The 26,754-nt window shown below is 38.2% G+C and overlaps 1 protein-coding gene across 1 annotated transcript in view; it reads left to right on the top strand.

Annotated features, from left to right (window-relative positions):
• The first annotated feature begins 2,679 nt into the window (after positions 1-2,679).
• LOC115183498 (ras-associating and dilute domain-containing protein) overlaps positions 2,680-26,754 on the top strand; it is a 45,971-nt gene continuing 21,896 nt past the window's right edge. The window contains exons 1-4 of the mRNA XM_029744705.1: positions 2,680-2,880; positions 3,339-3,660; positions 3,706-3,870; positions 19,798-19,910. Of these exons, the coding sequence (XP_029600565.1) occupies positions 2,791-2,880; positions 3,339-3,660; positions 3,706-3,870; positions 19,798-19,910 (690 nt within the window). The 5' untranslated portion in view covers positions 2,680-2,790. The remainder of the gene's footprint in view (positions 2,881-3,338; positions 3,661-3,705; positions 3,871-19,797; positions 19,911-26,754) is intronic.

Raw genomic sequence — 26,754 nt, 5'->3', positions numbered from 1 at the left:
TAGACTACTTCTAGTTGAGTGTACAGTGTAGACTACTTCTAGTTGAGTGTACAGTGTAGACTACTTCTAGTTGAGTGTACAATGTAGACTACAGCCATTTAAGTGTATAGTGTAGACTACAGCCAGTTGGGTGTACAATGTAGACAACAGCCAGTTGGGTGTGCAGTATAGACTACAGCCAGTTGGGTGTACAGTGTAGACTTCAGCCAGTTGGGTTTACTGTTTTGACTACAGCCAGTTGAGTGTACAGTGTAGGCTACAGCCAGTTGGGTGTACAGTGTACAGTGTAGATTACAGCCAGTTGGGTGTACAGTGTAGTCTACAGCCAGTTGAGTGTACAGTGTAGACTACAGCCAGTTGAGTGTACAGTGTAGTCCACACCCAGTTGGGTGTACGGTGTAGATTACAGCCAGTTGGGTAGAAAGTGTACAATGTAGACTACAGCCAGTTGGGTGCACAATGTAGACTACAGCTAGTTGGGTGTACAGTGTAGACTACAGCCAGTTGTGTGTACAGTGTAGACTACAGCCAGTTGTGTGTGCAGTGCAGTGTAGTGCAGAGTGTGTGTGTGTGTGTTGATTTTAAGACTCCTTCCCTGTTCTTGCCTCCCCAGCTTAAGAAGAGAAAGACTGCTGTGATAAGGATCTCTCCTCAACCCATATGACCCCTACACCCAAACCCCTACACCCAAACCCCTACACCCTAAACCCCTATACCCTAAACCCTTACACCCTAAACCCCTACACCCTGAACCCCTATACCCTAAACCCCTATACCCTGAACCCCTACACCCAAACCCCTACACCCTAAATCCCTATACCCTGAACCCCTAAACCCCTATACCCTAAACCCTTACACCCTAACCCCTACACCCTGAACCCCTATACCCTAAACCCCTATACCCTAAACCCCTACACCCTGAACCCCTATACCCTAAACCCCTATACCCTAAACCCCTACACCCAAACCCCTACACCCTAAATCCCTATACCCTGAACCCCTAAACCCCTATACCCTAAACCCCTACACCCAAACCCCTACACCCTAAACCCCTACACCCTAACCCCTATACCCTAAATCCCTACACCCTGAACCCCTAAACCCCTATACCCTGAACCCCTACACCCAAACCCCTACACCCTAAACCCCTACACCCTAACCCCTATACCCTAAATCCCTACACCCTGAACCCCTAAACCCCTATACCCTGAACCCCTACACCCAAACCCCTACACCCTAAAACCCTACACCCTAAAACCCTACACCCAAACCCCTACATCCTGAACCCCTATACCCTAAATCCCTATACCCTGAACCCCTAAACCCCTATACCCTAAACCCCTACACCCAAACCCCTACACCCTAACCCCTATACCCTAAACCCCTACACCCAAACCCCTACATCCTGAACCCCTATACCCTAAACCCCTATACCCTGAACCCCTAAACCCCTATACCCTAAACCCCTACACCCAAACCCCTACATCCTGAACCCCTATACCCTAAACCCCTACACCCAAACCCCTACATCCTGAACCCCTATACCCTAAACCCCTATACCCTGAACCCCTAAACCCCTATACCCTAAACCCCTACACCCAAACCCCTACATCCTGAACCCCTCTACCCTAAACCCCTATACCCTGAACCCCTAAATCCCTATACCCTAAACCCCTACACCCTAAACCCCTACACCCTAAAACCCTCTACCCTAAACCCCTAAACCCCTACCTCCTAAACCCCTACACCCTTATACCCTGAACCCCTAAATCCCTATACCCTAAACCCTATACCCTAACCCCTACACCCTAAAACCCTCTACCCTAAACCCCTACACCCTTATACCCTAAACCCCTACATCCTGAACCCTTATACCCTAAACCCCTACACCCTCTACCCTAAACCCCTACACCCTCTACCCTAAACCCCTACACCCTTATACCCTAAACCCCTACACCCTAAAACCCTCTACCCTAAACCCCTACACCCTTATACCCTAAACCCCTACATCCTGAACCCTTATACCCTAAACCCCTTACACCCTAACCTCTATACCCTAAACCCTTATACCCTAAACCCCTTACACCCTAAACCTCTATACCCTAAACCCTTATACCCTAAACCCCTACCTCCTAAACCCCTACACCCTTATACCCTAAACCCCTTACACCCTAAACCTCTATACCCTAAACCCTTATACCTAAACCCCTACATTCTAAACCCCAACATCCTGAACCCCTAAACCCTAAACTCCTACACCCTAAACCCTATACCCTAAACCCCTTATACCCGAAACCCCTATACTCTAAACCCCTATTCCCTGTACCCTGAACCCTTATACCCTAAACCCCTACACCCTATACCCTAAACCCCTATACCCTAAACCCTATACCCTAAACCCCTATACCCTGTACCCTTAACCCCTATACCCTAAACCCTATACCCTAAACCCCTATACCCTGTACCCTAAACCTCTACACCCTATACCCCTATACCCTTAACCCCTATACCCTAAACCCTATACCCTAAACCCCTAAACCCTATACCCTGTACCCTAAACCTCTACACCCTATACCCCTATACCCTAAACCCCTATACCTTAAACCCCTACACCCTATACCCTAAACCCCTATACCCTACACCCTAAACCCATATACCCTAAACCCCTATACCCTAAACCCCTATACCTTGAACCCTATACCCTAACCGCTATTCCCTAACCCCTATACTCTATACCATATTCCCTAACCCCTAAACCCAGTGTGGGTACTAGCAGGTCCAGTCGTCATCATGTTCTATGGGTCGTCCTCCACCTCGGGGGCCTCCATGTCTCTGCCCTCCAAGAGCCGTCTCAAACGCCAGAGCAGAACTTTCACACAGGTAGAATACACACGCACACAGTAATACACACTAACACATACACACTAACACACACACACACACACTAATACACACACACACACACTAACACACACTAATACACACACACACACACTAATACACACACACACACACACACTAACACACCCACACACTAACACACACACACTAACATACACACACACTAACACACCCACACACTAACACATACACACACACTAACACACCCACACACTAACACACACACACACACTAACATACACACACACTAACACACACTAACACACCCACACACTAACACACACACACACACTAACATACACACACACTAACACACACTAACACACCCACACACTAACACACACACACACACACTAACATACACACACACTAACACACTCTAACACACCCCCATCCCCCCTCCCCCCATTTATTGAACTATCTCATCCTCCCGGAAGGTCCTGTACCGGACTCTGAGTTACCGGGATCGTCCCCCGGCCGACCACACCTCCCGAGACCGCCGCTCCATCACAGAACCCCCCGACGACCGTCCCCGTGACGACCCCGCGGAACTCTCCACCCAGAGCTCCGCCCCCGGCGTCCTGAAGATCTTCGGAGATGAGATCTGCGAGGGCGCCAACTACAAGTCCGTCCTCGCCACGCCTCGGTCCAGCGCACAGGAACTGGTCAAAGAGGCGCTGGAGCGCTATTCGCTGAACAAAGCCTCCGCCCACTCCTACGTCCTCTGCGACGTGATAGGCCAGCTGGAGGGGGGAGGAGGTCAGGGGGGAGGAGAGGGGGAAGGAGTAGGACAGGGGGGAGGAGGGGGGTGGAGGACGGAGTGTCTGCGGGCGATGGGCGACAATGAGAAGCCGTTGTTGTTACAGGAACTATGGAAGCCCAGAGAGGGACATGCCAGGAGGTTTGAGCTGCGGAGGAGAGCAGAGGTAGAGGAGCTGAATGCCAAGGAGAAGGATACAGTCACTGCAGGTGAGTTTATACACAGTCATTATACAGACACACACACACTCTATACACACGCACGCACACACACACACACACACACACACACACACACAGAAACAGACACACACATAAGCACACACACCTCAATACGACAACAGTGGGATATCAGATATCGTGTGGGTCAGGATTCTCCTCAGATACCAACACTACCACTCTACATTAGTAGTAGTGATACCAACACTACCACTCTACATTAGTAGTAATGATACCAACACTACCACTCTACATTAGTAGTAATGATACCACTCTACATTAGTAGTAGTGATACCAACACTACCACTCTACATTAGTAGTAATGATACCATCACTACCACTCTACATTAGTAGTAATGATACCATCACTACCACTCTACATTAGTAGTAGTGATACCAACACTACCACTCTACATTAGTAGTAGTGATACCAACACCACCACTCTACATTAGTAGTAATGATACCAACACTACCACTCTACATTAGTAGTAATGATACCAACACTACCACTCTACATTAGTAGTAATGATACCAACACTACCACTCTACATTAGTAGTAATGATACCAACACTACCACTCTACATTAGTAGTAATGATACCAACACTACCACTCTACATTAGTAGTAATGATACCAACACTACCACTCTACATTAGTAGTAATGATACCAACACTACCACTCTACATTAGTAGTAATGATACCAACACTACCACTCTACATTAGTAGTAGTGATACCAACACTACCACTCTACATTAGTAGTAATGATACCAACACTACCACTCTACATTAGTAGTAATGATACCACTCTACATTAGTAGTAATGATACCAACACTACCACTCTACATTAGTAGTAATGATACCAACACTACCACTCTACATTAGTAGTAATGATACCATCACTACCACTCTACATTAGTAGTAATGATACCATCACTACCACTCTACATTAGTAGTAATGATACCATCACTACCACTCTACATTAGTAGTAATGATACCAACACTACCACTCTACATTAGTAGTAATGATACCAACACTACCACTCTACATTAGTAGTAATGATACCACTCTACATTAGTAGTAGTGATACCAACACTACCACTCTACATTAGTAGTAATGATACCAACACTACCACTCTACATTAGTAGTAATGATACCAACACTACCACTCTACATTAGTAGTAGTGATACCAACACTACCACTCTACATTAGTAGTAGTGATACCAACACTACCACTCTACATTAGTAGTAGTGATACCATCACTACCACTCTACATTAGTAGTAGTGATACCAACACTACCACTCTACATTAGTAGTAGTGATACCAACACTACCACTCTACATTAGTAGTAATGATACCATCACTACCACTCTACATTAGTAGTAATGATACCAACACTACCACTCTACATTAGTAGTAATGATACCATCACTACCACTCTACATTAGTAGTAGTGATACCACTCTACATTAGTAGTAATGATACCATCACTACCACTCTGCATTAGTAGTAATGATACCAACACTACCACTCTACATTAGTAGTAATGATACCAACACTACCACTCTACATTAGTAGTAATGATACCATCTACATAGTAGTAGTGATACCAACACTACCACTCTACATTAGTAGTAATGATACCATCACTACCACTCTACATTAGTAGTAATGATACCATCACTACCACTCTACATTAGTAGTAGTGATACAACACTACCACTCTACATTAGTAGTAGTGATACCAACACCACCACTCTACATAGTAGTAATGATACCAACACTACCACTCTACATTAGTAGTAATGATACCAACACTACCACTCTACATTAGTAGTAATGATACAACACTACCACTCTACATTAGTAGTAATGATACCAAACACTACCACTCTACATAGTAGTAATGATACCAACACTACCACTCTACATTAGTAGTAATGATACCCAACACTACCACTCTACATTAGTAGTAATGATACCAACACTCACCACTCTACATTAGTAGTAATGATACCAACATACCACTCTACATTCGTAGTAGTGATACCACACCTTACCACTCTACATAGTAGTAATGATACCAACACTTACCACTCTACATTAGTAGTAATGTATACCCCTCTACATTAGTGTAATGATACCACACTACCACTCTACATTAGTAGTAATGATACCAACACTACCACTCTACATTAGTAGTAATGATACCATCACTACCACTCTACATTAGTAGTAATGATACCATCACTACCACTCTACATTAGTAGTAATGATACCTCACTACCACTCTGCATTAGTAGTAATGATACCAACACTACCACTCTACATTAGTAGTAATGATACCAACACTACCACTCTACATTAGTAGTAATGATACCACTCTACATTAGTAGTAGTGATACCAACAATACCACTCTACATTAGTAGTAATGATACCAACACATACCACTCTACATTATTAGTAATGATACCAACACTACCACTCTACATTAGTAGTAGTGCTACCAACACTACCACTCTACATTAGTAGTAGTGATACCAACACTACCACTCTACATTAGTAGTAGTGATACCATCACTACCACTCTACATTAGTAGTAGTGATACCAACACTACCACTCTACATTAGTAGTAGTGATACCAACACTACCACTCTACATTAGTAGTAATGATACCATCACTACCCACTCTACATGTAGTAGTAATGATACCAACACTACCACTCTACATTAGTAGTAATGATAACCATCACTACCACTCTACATTAGTAGTAGTGATACCACTCTACATTAGTAGTAATGATACCATCACTACCACTCTGCATTAGTAGTAATGATACCAACCACTACCACTCTACATAGTAGTAGTGATACCATCACTACCACTCTAACATTAGTAGTAATGATACCAACACTACCACTCTACATTAGTAGTAATGATACCATCACTACCACTAATAGTAGTAGGATAAAACCACTAATTAGTAGTAGTGATACCAACACTACCACTCTACATTAGTAGTAATGATACCAACACTACCACTCTACATTAGTAGTAATGATACCAACACTAACACTCTACATTAGTAGTATGATACCAACACTACCACCTAACATTAGTAGTAATGATACCACTCTACATTAGTAGTAATGATACATCACTACCACTCTACATTAGTAGTAATGATCCAACACTACCACTCTACATTATAGTAATGATACCACTCTACATTAGTAGTAATGATACCATCACTACCACTCTACATTAGTAGTAATGATACCACAACACTACCACTCTACATTAGTAGTAGTGATTACCACTCTACATTAGTAGTAATGATACCACTCTACATTAGTAGTAATGATACCAACACCACCACTCTACATTAGTAGTAGTGATACCATCACTACCACTCTACATTAGTAGTAGTGATACCACTCTACATTAGTAGTAGTGATACCATCACTACCACTCTACATTAGTAGTATTGATACCAACCTACCACTCTACATTAGTAGTAGTGATACCAACACTACCACTCTACATTAGTAGTAGTGATACCAACACTACCACTCTACATTAGTAGTAATGATACCAACACTACCACTCTACATTAGTAGTAATGATACCAACACTACCACTCTACATTACTAGTAATGATACCATCACTACCACTCTACATTAGTAGTATTGATACCATCACTACCACTCTACATTAGTAGTAATGATACCACTCTACATTAGTAGTAATGATACCATCACTACCACTCTACATTAGTAGTAATGATACCAACACTACCACTCTACATTAGTAGTAGTGATACCAACACTACCACTCTACATTAGTAGTAGTGATACCAACACTACCACTCTACATTAGTAGTAGTGATACCACTCTACATTAGTAGTAATGATACCACTCTACATTAGTAGTAATCATACCATCACTACCACTCTACATTAGTAGTAGTGATACCATCACTACCACTCTACATTAGTAGTAATGATACCAACACTACCACTCTACATTAGTAGTAATGATACCAACACTACCACTCTACATTAGTAGTAATGATACTATCACTACCACTCTACATTAGTAGTAATGATACCATCACTACCACTCTACATTAGTAGTAATGATACCACTCTACTAGTCAATGATACCTCACTACCACTCTACATTAGTAGAATGATACCCTCTACATTAGTAGTAATGATACCATCACTACCACTCTACATTAGTAGTAGTGATACCACACTACACTCTACATTAGTAGTATGATACCACACACCACTCTACATTAGTAGTAATGATACCAACTACCACTCTACATTAGTAGTAATGATACCACACTACCACTCTACATTAGTAGTAATGATACCAACACTACCATCTACATTAGTAGTAATGATACCAACCACTACCACTCTACATTAGTAGTAATGATACCAACACTACCATCTACATTAGTAGTAATGATACCACACTACCACTCTACATTAGTAGTAATGATACCAACACTACCACTCTACATTAGTGTAATGATACCAACACTACCACTCTACATTAGTAGTATGATACCAACACTACACTCTACATTAGTAGTAATGATACCAACACTACACTCACTTAGTAGTATGATACCACTCTACATTAGTAGTAATGATACCAACACTACCACTCTACATTAGTAGTAATGATACAACACTACCACTCTACATTAGTAGTAATGACCATCACTACCACTCTACATTAGTAGTAATGATACCATCACTACCACTCTACATTAGTAGTAATGAACCATCCTACCACTCTACATTAGTAGTAATGATACCAACACTACCACTCTACATTAGTAGTAATGATACCAACACTACCACTCTACATTAGTAGTAATGATACCACTCTACCATTAGTAGTAGTGATCCCAACACTACCACTCTACATTAGTAGTAATGATACCAACACTACCACTCTAAATTAGTAGTAATGATACCAACACTACCACTCTACATTAGTAGTAGTGATACCAACACTACCACTCTACATTAGTAGTAGTGATACCAACCTACCACTATACATTAGTAGTAGTGATACCCTCACACCACTCTACATTAGTAGTAGTGATACCAACCCCACTACCACCCTCTACATTAGTAGTAATGATACCATCACTACCACTCTACATTAGTAGTAATGATACCAACACTACCACTCTACATTAGTAGTAATGATACCATCACTACCACTCTACATTAGTAGTAGTGATACCACTCTACATTAGTAGTAATGATACCATCACTACCACTCTGCATTAGTAGTAATGATACCAACACTACCACTCTACATTAGTAGTAATGATACCAACACTACCACTCTACATTAGTAGTAATGATACCACTCTACATTAGTAGTAGTGATACCAACACTACCACTCTACATTAGTAGTAATGATACCATCACTACCACTCTACATTAGTAGTAATGATACCATCATACCACTCTACATTAGTAGTAGTGATACCAACAATACCACTCTACATAGTAGTAGTGATACCAACACCACACAGGCTCTACATTATTAGTAGTAATGATACCAACACTACCCACTCTACATTAGTAGTAATGATACCAACACTACCACTCTACATTAGTAGTAATGATACCAACACTACCACTCTACATTAGTAGTAATGATACCAACACTACCACTCTACATTAGTAGTAATGATACCAACACTACCACTCTACATTAGTAGTAATGATACCAACACTACCACTCTACATTAGTAGTAATGATACCAACACTACCACTCTACATTAGTAGTAATGATACCAACACTACCACTCTACATTAGTAGTAATGATACCAACCCTACCACTCTACATTAGTAGTAATGATACCAACACTACCACTCTACATTAGTAGTAATGATACCACTCTACATTAGTAGTAATGATACCAACACTACCACTCTACATTAGTAGTAATGATACCAACACTACCACTCTACATTAGTAGTAATGATACCATCACTACCCACTCTACATTAGTAGTAATGATACCATCCACTAACCACTCTACATTAGTAGTAATGATACCATCACTACCACTCTACATTAGTAGTAATGATACCAACACTACCACTCTACATTAGTAGTAATGATACCAACACTACCACTCTACATTAGTAGTAATGATACCACTCTACATTAGTAGTAGTGATACCAACACTACCACTCTACATTAGTAGTAATGATACCAACCACTACCACTCTACATTAGTAGTAATGATACCAACACTACCACTCTACATTAGTAGTAGTGATACCAACACTACCACTCTACATTAGTAGTAGTGATACCAACACTACCACTCTACATTAGTAGTAGTGATACCATCACTACCACTCTACATTAGTAGTAGTGATACCAACACTACCACTCTACATTAGTAGTAGTGATACCAACACTACCACTCTACATTAGTAGTAATGATACCATCACTACCACTCTACATTAGTAGTAATGATACCAACACTACCACTCTACATTAGTAGTAATGATACCATCACTACCACTCTACATTAGTAGTAGTGATACCACTCTACATTAGTAGTAATGATACCATCACTACCACTCTGCATTAGTAGTAATGATACCAACACTACCACTCTACATTAGTAGTAGTGATACCATCACTACCACTCTACATTAGTAGTAATGATACCAACACTACCACTCTACATTAGTAGTAATGATACCATCACTACCACTCTACATTAGTAGTAGTGATACCAACACTACCACTCTACATTAGTAGTAATGATACCAACACTACCACTCTACATTAGTAGTAATGATACCAACACTAACACTCTACATTAGTAGTAATGATACCAACACTACCACTCTACATTAGTAGTAATGATACCACTCTACATTAGTAGTAATGATACCATCACTACCACTCTACATTAGTAGTAATGATACCAACACTACCACTCTACATTAGTAGTAATGATACCACTCTACATTAGTAGTAATGATACCATCACTACCACTCTACATTAGTAGTAATGATACCAACACTACCACTCTACATTAGTAGTAGTGATACCACTCTACATTAGTAGTAATGATACCACTCTACATTAGTAGTAATGATACCAACACCACCACTCTACATTAGTAGTAGTGATACCATCACTACCACTCTACATTAGTAGTAGTGATACCACTCTACATTAGTAGTAGTGATACCATCACTACCACTCTACATTAGTAGTAGTGATACCAACACTACCACTCTACATTAGTAGTAGTGATACCAACACTACCACTCTACATTAGTAGTAGTGATACCAACACTACCACTCTACATTAGTAGTAATGATACCAACACTACCACTCTACATTAGTAGTAATGATACCAACACTACCACTCTACATTACTAGTAATGATACCATCACTACCACTCTACATTAGTAGTATTGATACCATCACTACCACTCTACATTAGTAGTAATGATACCACTCTACATTAGTAGTAATGATACCATCACTACCACTCTACATTAGTAGTAATGATACCAACACTACCACTCTACATTAGTAGTAGTGATACCAACACTACCACTCTACATTAGTAGTAGTGATACCAACACTACCACTCTACATTAGTAGTAGTGATACCACTCTACATTAGTAGTAATGATACCACTCTACATTAGTAGTAATCATACCATCACTACCACTCTACATTAGTAGTAGTGATACCATCACTACCACTCTACATTAGTAGTAATGATACCAACACTACCACTCTACATTAGTAGTAATGATACCATCACTACCACTCTACATTAGTAGTAATGATACCACTCTACATTAGTAGTAATGATACCAACACTACCACTCTACATTAGTAGTAATGATACCACTCTACGTTAGTAGTAGTGATACCAACACTACCACTCTACATTAGTAGTAGTGATACCATCACTACCACTCTACATTAGTAGTAGTGATACCAACACTACCACTCTACATTAGTAGTAGTGATACCAACACTACCACTCTACATTAGTAGTAATGATACCAACACTACCACTCTACATTAGTAGTAGTGATACCAACACTACCACTCTACATTAGTAGTAATGATACCATCACTACCACTCTACATTAGTAGTAATGATACCAACACTACCACTCTACATTAGTAGTAATGATACCACTCTACATTAGTAGTAGTGATACCAACACTACCACTCTACATTAGTAGTAATGATACCACTCTACATTAGTAGTAGTGATACCAACACTACCACTCTACATTAGTAGTAATGATACCAACACTACCACTCTACATTAGTAGTAATGATACCAACACTACCACTCTACATTAGTAGTAATGATACCAACACTACCACTCTACATTAGTAGTAATGATACCAACACTACCACTCTACATTAGTAGTAATGATACCAACACTACCACTCTACATTAGTAGTAATGATACCAACACTACCACTCTACATTAGTAGTAATGATACCACTCTACATTAGTAGTAATGATACCATCACTACCACTCTACATTAGTAGTAGTGATACCAACACTACCACTCTACATTAGTAGTAATGATACCACTCTACATTAGTAGTAATGATACCATCACTACCACTCTACATTAGTAGTAATGATACCAACACTACCACTCTACATTAGTAGTAATGATACCAACACTACCACTCTACATTAGTAGTAGTGATACCAACACTACCACTCTACATTAGTAGTAATGATACCAACACTACCACTCTACATTAGTAGTAATGATACCAACACTACCACTCTACATTAGTAGTAATGATACCAACACTACCACTCTACATTAGTAGTAATGATACCAACACTACCACTCTACATTAGTAGTAATGATACCAACACTACCACTCTACATTAGTAGTAATGATACCAACACTACCACTCTACATAGTAGTAATGATACCACTCTACATTAGTAGTAATGATACCAACACTACCACTCTACATTAGTAATGATACCACTCTACATAGTAATGATACCATCACTACCACTCTACATTAGTAGTAATGATACCATCACTACCACTCTACATTAGTAGTAATGATACCAACACTACCACTCTACATTAGTAGTAGTGATACCATCACTACCACTCTACATTAGTAGTAATGATACCAACACTACCACTCTACATTAGTAGTAATGATACCAACACTACCACTCTACATTAGTAGTAATGATACCAACACTACCACTCTACATTAGTAGTACTGATACCACTCTACATTAGTGTAATGATAATGATACCACTCTACATTAGTAGTAGTGATACCACTCTACCATTAGTAGTAATGATAACCACGCTACATTAGTAGTAATGATACCAACACTACCACTCTACATTAGTAGTAATGATACCAACACTACCACTCTACATTAGTAGTAATGATACCAACACTACCACTCTACATTAGTAGTAATGATACCAACACTACCACTCTACATTAGTAGTAATGATACCAACACTACCACTCTACATTAGTAGTAATGATACCAACACTACCACTCTACATTAGTAGTAATGATACCAACACTACCACTCTACATTAGTAGTAATGATACCAACACTACCACTCTACATTAGTAGTAATGATACCACTCTACATTAGTAGTGGTGATACCAACACCACCACTCTACATTAGTAGTAGTGATACCACTCTACATTAGTAGTAATGATACCACTCTACATTAGTAGTAGTGATACCAACACTACCACTCTACATTAGTAGTAATGATACCATCACTACCACTCTACATTAGTAGTAATGATACCATCACTACCACTCTACATTAGTAGTAATGATACCAACACTACCACTCTACATTAGTAGTAGTGATACCATCACTACCACTCTACATTAGTAGTAGTGATACCAACACTACCACTCTACATTAGTAGTAATGGTCTGGCCTCACTCAGAAGTCCCTGGTGGCTCTGTGGTTTGTGTGTAGTGGTGTGTGTGTGTAGAAATGTATGTGTGTGTAGATAGAGAGAGAGTGTGTACCTGGTATTGACTGCCCCCCTGATCCACATGTCAAACTCAGCAGTAACCCACAGCTGGTTAACTCCTGCTGTTTGGCCTGTCAGGACAGCAGAACGGAAGAACAGTCTTCAGATGGCTGGAATTGTCACATAGCTATTGTAGTGGAGTGGCTCAATGTTATTGTAGTCATTTAGCAGAGCCACTTACAGGAGCGACTAGGGTTACTTGTCTTGGTTAATGGCACATGGACATTATTTTCCGCTAGTCGGCTCTGGATTTGAGGTTCTACCTACCTGTCACCATTATCATCATTGTCTCTCGGTTATTATTATACTGGAACTATCAGCTACCTTTCAGCCACCCTTTGTGTAAAGTAAATTGGTGTTCGCTCTCTTCTCTCGCTTTCTTTCTCTTGCTCTTGCTCTCTCTCTCTCTCTCACTCACTCACTCACTCTCTCTTTCGCTCTCTCTCTCTCCCTTTCTTTCTCTCATTCTCTCACTCTTTCTCTTTCTCTTTCTCTCTCTGTCTCTCTCTCTGTCTCTCTCTCTCTCTCTCTCTCTCTCTCTCTCTCTCTCTCTCTCTCTCTCTCTCTCTCTCTCTCTCTCTCTCTCTCTCTCTCTCTCTCTCTCTTTATCTCTGTCCCTCAGACTGTGTAGTGTATCTGTATATCAGGTGTATATTGCTGACAGTGGTCTTTTCCCAGTCTAGTCCAGGTCAGGGGAGACCGACCAGGGGAGACCGACCAGGGGAGACCGACCAGGGGAGACCGGCCAGGGGAGACCGGCCAGGGGGACATTAAGTACAGGGTAGATGCGTGGTTAGCTGGTCGATTGATTGATTGAAAGCTGAAGTGTCAAGGGGAAAAGCACCAGGGGAGACCGACCAGGGGAGACCGACCAGGGGAGACCGGCCAGGGGAGACCGGCCAGGGGAGACCGACCAGGGGAGACCGACCAGGGGAGACCGGCCAGGGGAGACCGACCAGGGGAGACCGGCCAGGGGAGACCGACCAGGGGAGACCGACCAGGGGAGACCGACCAGGGGAGACCGGCCAGGGGAGACCGACCAGGGGAGACCGGCCAGGGGAGACCGGCCAGGGGAGACCGACCAGGGGAGACCGACCAGGGGAGACCGACCAGGGGAGACCGACCAGGGGGAAAAGCACCAGGGGTTTGATGTTTTTATGAAGGAGTGATTAGAATGTTGTTGAGTAGAATTCCACTTCCTGGTTCAACGTCTTTATGAAACTGAGTAAAATATAGTGTCAGGAGTTTTAACCTGAACAGGGTACACTCTGGGTCCCTGTGGTCAGTAAAAACACTCCTGATCTTAGTCAAATTCATCCATCAAATGTATTTATAAAAAGCCATTTTTGCATCAGCAGTTGTCATAAACGTGTTTTACAGACACCCAGCTGGGAACATCTAAGCAGCCACATGGTTCACAGTCCAGATATAGTCCTATACTGCTGATAACAAGTCTATAGTGTTGGATTTCTCAGACCTTGGAGCATCGTACCTAGGCAGCAACAAGGTCTGAGGAGGATGTCTCTGATATAGTCCTATACAGCTGAAAACAAGTCTATAGTGTTGGATTTCTCAGACCTTGGAACATCGTTCCTAGGCAACAAACAAGGTCTGGGGGAAGATGTCACTGACATTTCCAAATGTAAGGAAAATTGTTACGGGGAGGGTTCTCTTCAAACAGACAAGTCTCACAACAAATCACACATTTGTGTAGGCGGGGCTTAAAATGCTGGTGGGAATTGTGCTCATGTTTAGCTATGGCAACAAGCAGATACGGCAGTGACATTACTGGTGACTTGCTTTGCATTTCCAACTCTTCCTTTCTGTTCCAACTGATGCGCAACTTGTACAGAATTGTTAAACTGGAGCATTGGTACACTGCTGGCAGCAACCCCTCTGTCTAGCAACCCTCTCTGTCTGGAGAGACATGTGACCCGTCTGTCTGGAGAGACTAGTGACCCATCTGTCTGGAGAGACTAGTGACCCATCTGTCTGGAGAGACTAGTGACCCGTCTGTCTAGGGAGACTAGTGACCCATCTGTCTGGAGAGACTAGTGACCCATCTGTCTGGAGAGACTAGTGACCCGTCTGTCTAGGGAGACTAGTGACCCGTCTGTCTGGAGAGACTAGTGACCCGTCTGTCTGGAGAGACTAGTGACCCGTCTGTCTGGAGAGACTAGTGACCCGTCTGTCTGGAGAGACTAGTGACCCATCTGTCTGGAGAGACTAGTGACCCGTCTGTCTGGAGAGACTAGTGACCCGTCTGTCTGGAGAGACTAGTGAACCATCTGTCTGGAGAGACTAGTGACCCGTCTCTCTAGGGAGACTAGTGACCCATCTGTCTGGAGAGACTAGTGACCCATCTGTCTGGAGAGACTAGTGACCCATCTGTCTGGAGAGACTAGTGACCCATCTGTCTGGAGAGACTAGTGACTCATCTGTCTGGAGAGACTAGTGACCCATCTGTCTGGAGAGACTAGTGACCCATCTGTCTGGAGAGACTAGTGACCCATCTGTCTGGAGAGACTAGTGACCCGTCTGTCTAGGGAGACTAGTGACCCGTCTGTCTGGAGAGACTAGTGACCCGTCTGTCTGGAGAGACTAGTGACCCGTCTGTCTGGAGAGACTAGTGACCCATCTGTCTGGAGAGACTAGTGACCCATCTGTCTAGGGAGACTAGTGACCCATCTGTCTGGAGAGACTGGAGAGACTAGTGACCCGTCTGTCTGGAGAGACTAGTAACCCATCTGTCTGGAGAGCCTAGTGACCCATCTGTCTGGAGAGACTAGTGACCCGTCTGTCTGGAGAGACTAGTGACCCATCTGTCTGGAGAGACTAGTGACCCGTCTGTCTGGAGAGACTAGTGACCCGTCTGTCTGGAGAGACTAGTGACCCATCTGTCTGGAGAGACTAGTGACCCATCTGTCTGGAGAGACTGGAGAGACTAGTGACCCGTCTGTCTGGAGAGACTAGTGACCCATCTGTCTGGAGAGACTAGTGACCCGTCTGTCTGGAGAGACTAGTGACCCATCTGTCTGGAGAGACTAGTGACCCGTCTGTCTGGAGAGACTAGTGACCCGTCTGTCTGGAGAGACTAGTGACCCGTCTGTCTGGAGAGACTAGTGACCCATCTGTCTGGAGAGACTAGTGACCCATCTGTCTGGAGAGACTAGTGACCCGTCTGTCTGGAGAGACTAGTGACCCGTCTGTCTGGAGAGACTAGTGACCCGTCTGTCTGGAGAGACTAGTGACCCATCTGTCTGGAGAGACTAGTGACCCATCTGTCTAGTAAGTCTAGGATACATCAGTGTTAGAGGATTGACCTGTGCAATGCGGCAGCGTGTGTTTGTGTGTGTTTGATCAGTGACTTTTACATGGATTTAATACACAGATAGATTCAACTTGCAACCTTTCCAAACACACAGCAGTAACAGTTCAGTCATCATAACACTAACGCACTCCTCCATGCCCATCCTCTCTCTAGGTTACAGTGTTCATGGAAATACTGTATACTGACTCGGCTCTGGGTGCTGGCTAGCAGGGTGTGTGTATACCAGTGATGTAGTCAAGTCACTAAACTTCCAGTCCAAGTCGAGTCCCAAATCTCCAACATTTGAGTCCAAGTCCGAGAGAAAGCTAAGTAAGACTAGAAAGCTAAGTTAGGCTAGAAAGCTAAGTAAGGTTAGAAAGCTAAGTAAGGCTAGAAAGCTAAGTAAGGCTAGAAAGCTAAGTAGGGCTAGAAAGCTAAGTAAGACTAGAAAGCTAAGTAAGACTAGAAAGCTAAGTAAGACTAGAAAGCTAAGTAGGGCTAGAAAGCTAAGTAAGACTAGAAAGCTAAGTAAGACTAGAAAGCTAAGTAAGACTAGAAAGCTAAGTAAGGCCATAAAACTAAGTAAGGCTAGAAAGCTAAGTAAGGCTAGAAAGCTAAGTTAGGCTAGAAAGCTAAGTAAGACTAGAAAGCTAAGTAAGACTAGAAAGCTAAGTAGGGCTAGAAAGCTAAGTAAGACTAGAAAGCTAAGTAAGACTAGAAAGCTAAGTAAGACTAGAAAGCTAAGTAAGGCCATAAAACTAAGTAAGACTAGAAAGCTAAGTAAGACTAGAAAGCTAAGTAAGACTAGAAAGCTAAGTAAGGCCATAAAGCTAAGTAAGACTAGAAAGCTAAGTAGGGCTGGAAAGCTAAGTAAGGCTAGAAAGCTAAGTTAGGCTAGAAAGCTAAGTAAGACTAGAAAGCTAAGTAAGACTAGAAAGCTAAGTAAGACTAGAAAGCTAAGTAAGACTAGAAAACTAAGTCGGGACAGAAAGCTAAGTAAAGCTAGACTGCTTATATAGTAGCTAATGCAAGGAAGAGAGACTTTCTGACAACAAAGTCACCAATTGTCGAGTCCGAGTCGATTCACGAGTTAAGGAAATCGTGAGTCCTGGATTCAGGTACTACAAGACTGGTGTACATTCTCTCAGGCTGTGTGTGTGTCTCACAGCGCTGAGTTAACGGATAAGGTGCTCACCAAACTATGTTGCCAAACCTTACTACTTAAAGGGGGAATGCACTAAGCGTATCGTGTTCACACACACGCATGCCAGCATCACAGACCCTTAGTGTGTTTTTCTAACTAACCTAACCCGTGTTCTCCTTTCGTGTTCTTAGCATGTGCATGCCAGACTGTACCATGTATGTGTAGTGTCTGGGGGGTGTTAGTTTCTGAGACACCCCTCTCTGCCCTGTCCTTCCGTAGGACCCAAAACACCCCCCTTCCTCGCAGCCCTAATGGTCCGGTCTGGTCTAGGTAGAATCATCTCCTCCCCTCTGCGTTCCGGCCGGGTGGTACAGCCCAACACCCCTGGCTCTAAAGGTGGGCGTGGCCGGGTGGTACAGCCCAACACCCCTGGCTCTAAAGGTGGGCGTGGCCACAGGTAGGGTGTCTGTCACCTGTCACCTGGCTGTCTGTCTGTCATCACCCACGGAGACCATCTGGAACTGCTCGAGACCCTCCCCGTGCCCCTCCCCGGTCACCTAAACCCTGTCAACCCATCCACAACATCCCCACAGGACCACATTCTACAGCTCAGTGTATATAGGACATCCATCTACAGGACCACATTCTACAGCTCAGTGTATATAGGACATCCATCTACAGGACCACATTCTACAGCTCAGTGTATATAGGACATCCATCTACAGTAACCATCTGACATAGATTCTGTCGCCGTGTTATGTGGTTGCTGTGGGTCTTGTCTCTGTGTTATGTGGTTGCTGTGGGTCTTGTCTCTGTGTTATGTGGTTGCTGTGGGTCTTGTCTCTGTGTTATGTGGTTGCTGTGGGTCTTGTCTCTGTGTTATGTGATTGCTGTGTGTCTTGTCTCTGTGTTATGTGGTTGCTGTGGGTTTTGTCTCTGTGTGGATGTTGGTGCATGTCCATGTACTCACTCACTCACTTCACTCGAATTGCATGATTCATCTGGTTTATGTGATTCTTCTAGTCTGCTTGTTAGACCTGATTCAGCTGATTCAGCTGATTCATCAGGTTTATGTGATTCTTCTAGTCTGCTTGTTAGACCTGATTCAGCTGATTCAGCTGATTCATCAGGTTTATGTGATTCTTCTAGTCTGCTTGTTAGACCTGATTCAGCTGATTCAGCTGATTCATCAGGTTTATCTGATTCTTTTAGTCTGTCTTTACACCTGATTCAACTGATTCAGCTGATTCCTGGTCTGTGTTTTGGTGAGCCACATCTCTCCTACTCTTCTTTATTACATGAACCCTCTCCTCTTCTCTCTAGATATCAACGCCCAGGCTAGGAAGCTACAGAAGAACAGAACTAAAGGAACTCTGACACTACCTCGACCTGGGACCACCTTCTGCCGCTCCCTCAGTGAGACCAGTCTCAACCAGGTACACTACTGTTAGAACTGCTACTACTATTACTACTATTATAACTATTATAACTACTATTACTAATATTATAACTATTACTACTATTACTACTATTATAACTATTATAACTACTATTACTACTATTATAACTATTACTACTATTACTGCTATTACTAATATTATAACTATTACTACTATTATAACTATTACTACTATTACTACTATTATAACTATTACTACTATTACTACTATTATAACTATTACTACTATTACTGCTATTACTAATATTATAACTATTACTACTATTATATCTTCTACTACTATTACTACTATTATAACTATTATAACTACTATTACTACTATTATAACTATTACTACTATTACTGCTATTACTAATATTATAACTATTACTACTATTATATCTTCTACTACTATTACTACTATTATAACTATTACTAATATTATCACTATTACTACTATTATTACTATTATAACTACTACTACTATTATAACTATTACTACTATTATAACTATTATACCTATTACTACTATTATAACTATTATAACTATTACCACTATTATAACTATTACTACTATTACTACGATTACTACTATTATTACTATTACTACTATTACTACTATTACTACTATTACTACTACTATTACTACTACTATTATTACTATTACTACTATTACTACTATTACTACTATTATAACTATTACTACTATTATAACTATTACTACTATTATAACTATTACTACTATTACTACTATTATAACTATTACTACTATTACTACTATTACTACTATTACTACTACCATAACTACTATTACTGCTATTATAACTATTACTACTATTACTACTATTATAACTACTACTACTATTACTACTATTACTACTATTACAACTATTACTACTATTACTACTATTACTACTATTATAACTATTACTACTACTATTATTACTATTACTACTATTACTACTATTACTACTATTATAACTTACTACTATTACTACTATTACTACTATTACTACTATTATAACTACCACTATTATTATAACTGCTACTACTGTTATAACTATTACTACTATTATTACTACTATTATAACTACTGTTACTACTATTACTACTATTATAACTATTATAACTATTACTACTATTATAACTATTACTACTATTACAACTATTACTACTATTATAACTATTACTACTATTACAGCTATTACTACTATTATTACTATTACTACTACTATAACTACTACTACTATTACTATAACTATTACTACTATTATAACTATTACTGCTATTATAACTAGTATAACTATTACTACTATTATAACTATTATAACTATTATAACTTCTACTACTATTACTACTATTATAACTATTACTACTTTTACTACTATTATAACTACTACTACTATTACTACTATTATAGCTATTATTACTACTACTACTATTATAACTACTATTACTATTATAACTATTACTACTATTACTACTATTATTACTATTACTACTGTTACTACTATTACTACTATCATAACTATTACTATTATTATTACTGCCACTACTATTATGACTATTACTATTGTTAATCCTATTACTACTATTATAACTATTACTACTATTATAACTATTACTACTACTACTATTATAACTACTACTACTATTATAACTACCACAACTATTATAACTATTACTGCTATTGCTACTATTAGAACTATTACTACTATTATAACTATTACTACTACTACTATTATAACTATTACTACTGTTACTATTATAACAATTACTACTACTATTACTACTATTATAACTATTATAACTACTACTACTATTATAACTGCTACTACTATTACTACTATTATAACTACTACTACTCTTATAACTATTACTACTATTACTACCATTATAACTATTAAACCTATTACTACTATTATAACTATTATAACTTCTACTACTATTACTACTATTATAACTATTACTACTATTACAACTATTACTACTACTATTACTATTACTACTATTATAACTACTTCTACTATTACTACTATTATAAATACTACTATTATAACTATTATAACTACTACTACTATTACTACTATCATAATTACTAGTACTGCTATTATAACTATTACTACTATTATATCTTCTATTACTATTATTATAACTATTACTACTGTTATAACTATTGCTACTATTATAACTATTATAACTATTACTACTATTACTGCTATTATAACTATTATAACTATTATAACTTCTACTACTATTACTACTATTATTACTACTACTATTATAACTACTACTAATATTATAACTATTATTACTATTACTACTGTTACTACTATTATAACTATTACTACTGTTACTACTGTTATAACTACTACTACTACTATAACTACTACAACTATTATAACTATTACTACTATTATAACTACTTCTACTATTATAACTATAATTACTATTATAACTACTACTATTACTACTATTATAACTACTAGTACTATTATTACTATTACTACTATTATAACTATTACAACTACTACTACTATTATAACTATTACTACTATTACTACGATTATAACTATTACTACTGTTACCACTATTATAACTACTTCTAATATTCTAACTATTACTGCTATTACTACTATTATAACTATTATTATTGTTACTACTATTATAACTACTACTACTAATATTATAACTAATACTCTTACTTCTATTACTACTATTATAACTATAACTACTATTACTGCTATTATAACTATTATTATTGTTACTACTATTATAACTATTACTACTATTACTGCTATTATAACTATTATTATTGTTACTACTATTATAACTATAACTACTATTACTGCTATTATAACTATTATTATTGTTACTACTATTATAACTATTACTACTATTACTGCTATTATAACTATTATTATTGTTACTACTATTATAACTATAACTACTATTACTGCTATTATAACTATTACTACTATTATTACTATTATAATTATTACCGCTATTAGAAGTATTACTACTATTTTAACTACTACTACTATTATAACTATTACTACTATTACTACGATTACTACTTTTATCACTATTACTATTACTACTATTATAACTATTATAACTATTACTACTGTTATAACTTCTACTGTTACTACTATTATTAATATTATAGCTATTACTACTATTACTACTATTACTACTGTTATAACTATTACTACTATTACTACTATTATAACTATTACTGCTACTATTACTATTATACCTATTACTGCTATTATTACTATTATAACTATTACTGCTATTATTACTATTATAACTATTACTGCTATTATTACTATTATAACTTCTAATATTACTACTTCTATTATAACTATTATAACTATTACTATTACTACTATTGTAACTATTATTACTATTACTAGTATTATTTCTAGAGGTCGACCGATTATGAATTTTCAACGCCGATACTAATACCGGTACCGATTATTGCAGGGCCAAAAAAACCCGAGGCCGATTAATCGGCCGAATTTTACAAAAATGTATTTGTAATAATGACAATTACAACAGTACTGATTGAACACTTATTTTAACTTAATATAATACATAAATACTATCAATTTAGCCTCAAATAAATAATGAAACATGTTCAATTTGCTTTAAATAATGCAAAAAGTAAGTGTTGGAGAAGAAAGTAAAAGTGCAATATATGCCATGTAAAAAAGCTAACGTTTAAGTTCCTTGATCAGAACATGAGAACATATGAAAGCTGGTGGTTCCTTTTAACATGAGTCTTCAATATTCCCAGGTAAGAAGTTTTAGGTTGTAGTTATTATAGGAATTATAGGACTATTTCTCTCTATACGATTTGTATTTCATATAGTTTTGACTATTGGATGTTGTTATAGGCACTTTAGTATTGCCAGTGTAACAGTATAGCTTCCATCCCTCTCCTCACTCCTACCTGGGCTCGAACCAGGAACACATCGACAACAGCCACCCTTGAAGCAGCGTTACCCATGTAGAGCAAGGGAAACAACTACTCCAAGTCTCAGAGCGAGTGACGTTTGAAACGCTATTAGAGCGCACCCGGCTAACTAGCTAGCCATTTCACATCGGTTACACCAGCCTAATCTTGGGAGTTGACAGGCTTGAAGTCATAAACAGAGCAATGCTTGAAGCACAGCGAATAGCTGTTGGCAAACGCAGGAAAGTGCTGTTTGAATGAATGCTTACGAGCCTGCTGGTGCCTACCACCGCTCAGTCAGACTGCTGGTGCCTACCACCGCTCAGTCAGACTGCTCTATCAAATATCAAATCATAGACTTAATTATAACATAATAAACACACAGAAATACGAGCCTTAGGTCATTAATATGGTCGAATCCGGAAACTATCATCTCGAAAATATAACGTTTATTTTTTCAGTGAAATACGGAACCGTTACGTATTTTATCTAACGGGTGGCATCCCTAAGTCTAAATATTGCTCTTACATTGCACAACCTTCAATGTTATGTCATAATTACGTAAAATTCTGGCAAATTAGTTCGCAACGAGCCAGGCGGCCCAAACTGTTGCATGTACCCTGACTCTGCGTGCAATGAACGCAAGAGAACTGACACAATTTCACCTGGTTAATATTGCCTGCTAACCTGGATTTCTTTTAGCTAAATATGCAGGTTTAAAAATATATACTTCTGTGTATTGATTTTAAGAAAGGCATTGATGTTTATGGTTAGGTACAGCCGTGCAACGATTGTGCTTTTTTCGCAAATGTGCTTTTGTTAAATCATCCCCCGTTTGGCGAAGTTGGCTGTCTTTGTTAGGAAGAAATAATATTTACAGTTCGCAACGAGCCAGGCGGCCCAAACTGCTGCATATTCCCTGACTCTGTTGCAGTGGTGACACATTTTCCCTAGTTAAAAGAAATTCATGTTAGTAGGCAATATTAACTAAATATGCAGGTTTAAAAATATACACTTGTGTATTGATTTTAAGAAAGACATTGATGTTTATGGTTAGGTACACGTTGGAGCAACGATAGTCCTTTTTCGCGATTGTGCACCGTATCGATTATATGCAACGCAGGACAGGCTAGATAAACTAGTAATATCATCAACCATGTGTAGTTAATGAGTGATTATGATTGATTTATAATTATCACTATTACTACTATTATAACTACTACTATTACTACTATTATAACTATTACCATTATTACTACAATAATAACTATTACTACTATTGCTACTATTATAACTACTACTATTACTATTATTATAACTATCACCAGTATTACTACTATAATAACTATTACTACTATTACTACTATTATAACTATTATTATTACTACTATTATTACTATAATAACTATTACTACTATTACTACTATTATAACTATAACTACTATTATTACTATAATAACTATTACTACTATTACTACTATTATAACTATTACTACTATTATAACTATTACTACTATTATAACTATTACTACTATTACTACTATTATAACTATTACTATTACTACTATTATAACTATTGCTACTATTATTACTGTTACTACTATTACTACTATTATAACTATTACTATTACTGCTATTATTACTATTATAACTATTACTAATATTATAACTATTATAACTACTACTATTATAACTACTATTTACTATTTATTTACTACTATTATTACTATTATAACTATTACTACTATTACTACTATTCTAACTATTACTACTATTACTACTATTATAACTATTACTACTATTATAACTTCTACTACTATTACTACTATTATAACTATTACTACTATTACTACTATTACTACTATTACTACTATTACTACTATTATAACTATTACTGCTATTATAACTTCTACTACTATTATAACTTCTACTACTATTACTACTATTACTACTATTATAACTATTATAACTATTACTGCTCGTATAACATCTACTACAATTATAACTATTACTACAATTATAACTATTACTACTATTATAACTACTTCTACTATTATAACTTCTACTACTATTGTAACTTCTACTCTTATTATAACTATTACTACTATTACTACTATTATAACTACTTCTACTATTATAACTATTACTACTATTATAACTTCTACTCTTATTATAACTACTGCTATTATTGCAGTACAATAGTAGTAGTTTTTACTACTATTCTAACTATTGCTATTACTACTACTGCTATTATAACTATTAGTACTAGTATAACTACTACTATTACTACTATTATAACTATGCAACTATTTCTTCTATTATAACTTTACTTCTATTACTACTATTGTAACTAGTACTACTTTTACTACTATTATAATTACTACTGAGATTACTACTATTAGAACTAGTAGCCAAATGAGATTTTTTTTAGTTTATATGCTATGCTAGAGTTATTTGACCATATAACAAAAAAATGAACCCCTAATTTTTCTAACTAATATAACTCTGCCAACTAATATAACTATTCCAACTAATTTAACTACTATCCAGCTAGCTGGCTCCATTCCAGGAGCAGCACATTGTGTACATGTTGGTTTATATTGGGTTATATTATGTTAAATACATCCATTATAATTATTAAAACCTTTTCCAACTAATACACTGGAGTATTGCTATTAATGACTGTGTCTGAGGCTTAAATATTATTATATTACTATTATTATATTAATTAAAGCCTATTTTATTGTCATATATTGTGTTACATATTGTTATTATATTGAATGTAATTATGGAATGTGTCGGATTTTGATTATTAAATGTTATTACATTATTATATATATATATATATTATTATACTAATTAAAACTGATGTATCCCCTGT

Source organism: Salmo trutta, unplaced genomic scaffold (assembly GCF_901001165.1).
Source record: "Salmo trutta unplaced genomic scaffold, fSalTru1.1, whole genome shotgun sequence".
NCBI lineage: Eukaryota > Metazoa > Chordata > Actinopteri > Salmoniformes > Salmonidae > Salmo > Salmo trutta.
The sequence above is the reverse complement of the archived record's forward strand: the minus strand, read 5'-3'. Positions and strand labels throughout refer to the sequence as shown.